The 2,500-nt window shown below is 39.2% G+C and overlaps 1 protein-coding gene across 1 annotated transcript in view; it reads left to right on the top strand.

The window, feature by feature from the left end:
* The window catches only part of Klp98A (kinesin-like protein 98A), a 25,188-nt gene that overhangs the window by 15,975 nt on the left and 6,713 nt on the right, over positions 1 to 2,500 (top strand). The window contains exons 16-19 of the mRNA XM_043035755.2: positions 1 to 755; positions 1,074 to 1,279; positions 1,564 to 1,704; positions 1,949 to 2,000. The exon at positions 1 to 755 is cut by the window's left edge and continues 260 nt beyond it. Coding sequence (XP_042891689.2) covers positions 1 to 755; positions 1,074 to 1,279; positions 1,564 to 1,704; positions 1,949 to 2,000 — 1,154 coding nt within the window. The remainder of the gene's footprint in view (positions 756 to 1,073; positions 1,280 to 1,563; positions 1,705 to 1,948; positions 2,001 to 2,500) is intronic.

Consider the following 2,500-nt stretch of genomic DNA (forward strand, 5'->3'; position numbering starts at 1 on the left):
ATAATTATGTAAGGGGTGACCTATCACTTGCGAGAGGAGAGGAACCTTTACCAAGTGCAGTTAAAAGTTTAAAGTGTGAAGGTGAAGAGCTTCCCTCAAAGAATATCAAAACTGATGCAGAAGAGATTCCCAGAACACCAGATTGTACCAGTGCCATAGCCAAAGATAAACTAGCAGCTTTCCTTACATCTCCTATCCTACAAGTAGAAGGTGAGCGCATACCCCATGGATCACCAATTGCAGGAGCTGCCACGTCTACACCAATAAAGGTATCAGGTTCTCAGGGTCTAAAGAAAGGCGCCATAGATATATTAAGTCCAGCAGAGGCCGATGACAAGAAAGAAACCCTTACATCATATTCCTACAAGGCAAGTGGAAATGAGTCTTCCTATGAGGTGTACAGCGCACCCTCTGATAGTTACTCTAGTGACCAGAATGTACCTCAAGCTTGCGTTGACAATAACAACAGACAGTTAGATAATAATAATAAAGGTTGTGCAAATGGGAACTTTGAAAATCAGGGTCAAGTTGATATTAATCAAAAGAGTACTGACACTGAAGGTTCTTCAGGAACACAAGACAAAGTAATAGTAAATAAAGAATATGAAAAGTCGACAGTATGGCACTCGGGTATCGAAGATGTTTGTGAAAGTAGTGCTCTTATTTCTCCTGAGGCTGAAGTTGCCAAGGCATCAGAGGTGCTACTAAGACTACGTGAAGGATCAGAAAAGCAAGACACCAGTGTCAGTGAACAGGTAAGTGCAGTTTTTGCCAAAATATATTTTTTCATAATAATCCAATTAACGATCCTCTCCATTGGTGTAGTAAATAGGGGTTTGGCTGGCATTGTGGACTTCCCTTTTCTCTGTGATCATCTTTATTGACTAGAACTAACTCCCATGTTACTTTCTTGAAGGCCTTGAATTTCTGTTTTTAGACAAGATTTTTTAGACTATTTTGAAGACATGTATAATTATCTTGAATATAGTATTTAATATGAACATCTTCCATTCATATCAACAAAAATATAAAGACAAAAGTACAATATTTTAAAGTAAGATTTTAACCACCAGATCCGTGAACTTGAGACCTTAAAGCAGCATTATTGCAACCTGGAAGACCAGCTCTTCAGCCAGCCGTTGGAAGCAAAGAAAGACATAGCTGCCCAGAAGGACAAGACCCAAAGAGATCAAGAAGCAAAGGAAGACAAGGAAAACGGACACCAAATTGAAAGACCCACTGATCTTCCATTAGACTCTTCCCTGCTTCAAGAAGATAGGTAGGAATAGAGGTTTAATGTTTGATAAAGAATTCTTCATTTAACCCAATACCGCTGGCCGCCGTCCACAGACGGCGATTATGTAATATGCATAGCGCCGGGTGCCGGCATGCGCCGTCAATCGTATAATTGATTTAGGCCTATGCGTTCAAGAGCCCCGGCATTGCAGCCATGGAAAGACGGAACAGTGCCGGCGGGAATGGGTTAAGAATAAAAAATAGTTTGGGTTTATAAAACTCAAGTTTCATTATGTTTTAATAATGATTGTATCACCTTTGCTCTAGATTGGCTCTCTTAATTGAACGTGAAGTGCAAAGACGTGTACTTGAAGAAGTTGTAGCCCGGGAGAGTGCAGCTCTGACCTCAAGAACTAATGCTAGGAGGAATTATAGGTCCATGAGCACTTCAGTCGATCCTTGGAATCTGTAAGTATTTATTTTCCTGTGTGAAATTTGAAGGGAAGATCTTGCATGTTTTATTTTTATTTATTTATTTTTTTAGGGGTTTTAAACCACATGTAGGGGATTGGGGTGACTTCATATTCATGTTTGTAGATTTGTTTTGTATTCTTCTCTTGTCTATATTTCTTTGTATTCTTCTCTTGTTTATATTTCTCGGTACAGTTTATAGATCTGAGGCTCATCTTAATATCTGCCGTAACTATTCCAGAGGACTAAGAGTGCTCACCCCGTCGGAAGTGAGGCCGTATACTTCAATGAGTGTAAGTTGTTTATTTCTATTTCTTTGTGTTCTGAAGTGCTTATCCCATTCCTGATGGAGCGGTTATTTGCCTATCTCTGCGTCTGCCAAGTGCTTATCCCATTCATGATGGGGTGATTATTTGCCTAATGCTGCTTCTGCCGGGAAGATAACAAGTACGTGCAGCCTTTAGGGAAGAGATCTCTCTTGGCAGGATATCCCGCTACTCCTCTCAGATTGGGGTGATGAGAGGCGGTTTTGTATTTATATTTTTTTTATTGTTTGGGCAAGTTGAGAACAATGTTTCTATTCAAATGCAACTATGTAAAATATGTATTTAGAGGGACAGATCGTGTCATGATAGGCCATCTTGTGGGAACTGAAATATTTCTGTGTAAAGATATTATGTCATCTGTCGCGAATGGATTAAAGAGAAAATATATATTTAGTGTGATTATGAAGTACTAATATTATTGTTAACCATTTAAGGTCAGTATGCAGTAATTGTTTTAATTTCTGGAG

The sequence above is a fragment of the Penaeus japonicus genome, unplaced genomic scaffold, assembly GCF_977035675.1.
Source record: "Penaeus japonicus unplaced genomic scaffold, GWHDUDI00000001_assembly GWHDUDI00000010, whole genome shotgun sequence".
Classification (NCBI taxonomy): Eukaryota; Metazoa; Arthropoda; class Malacostraca; order Decapoda; family Penaeidae; genus Penaeus; species Penaeus japonicus.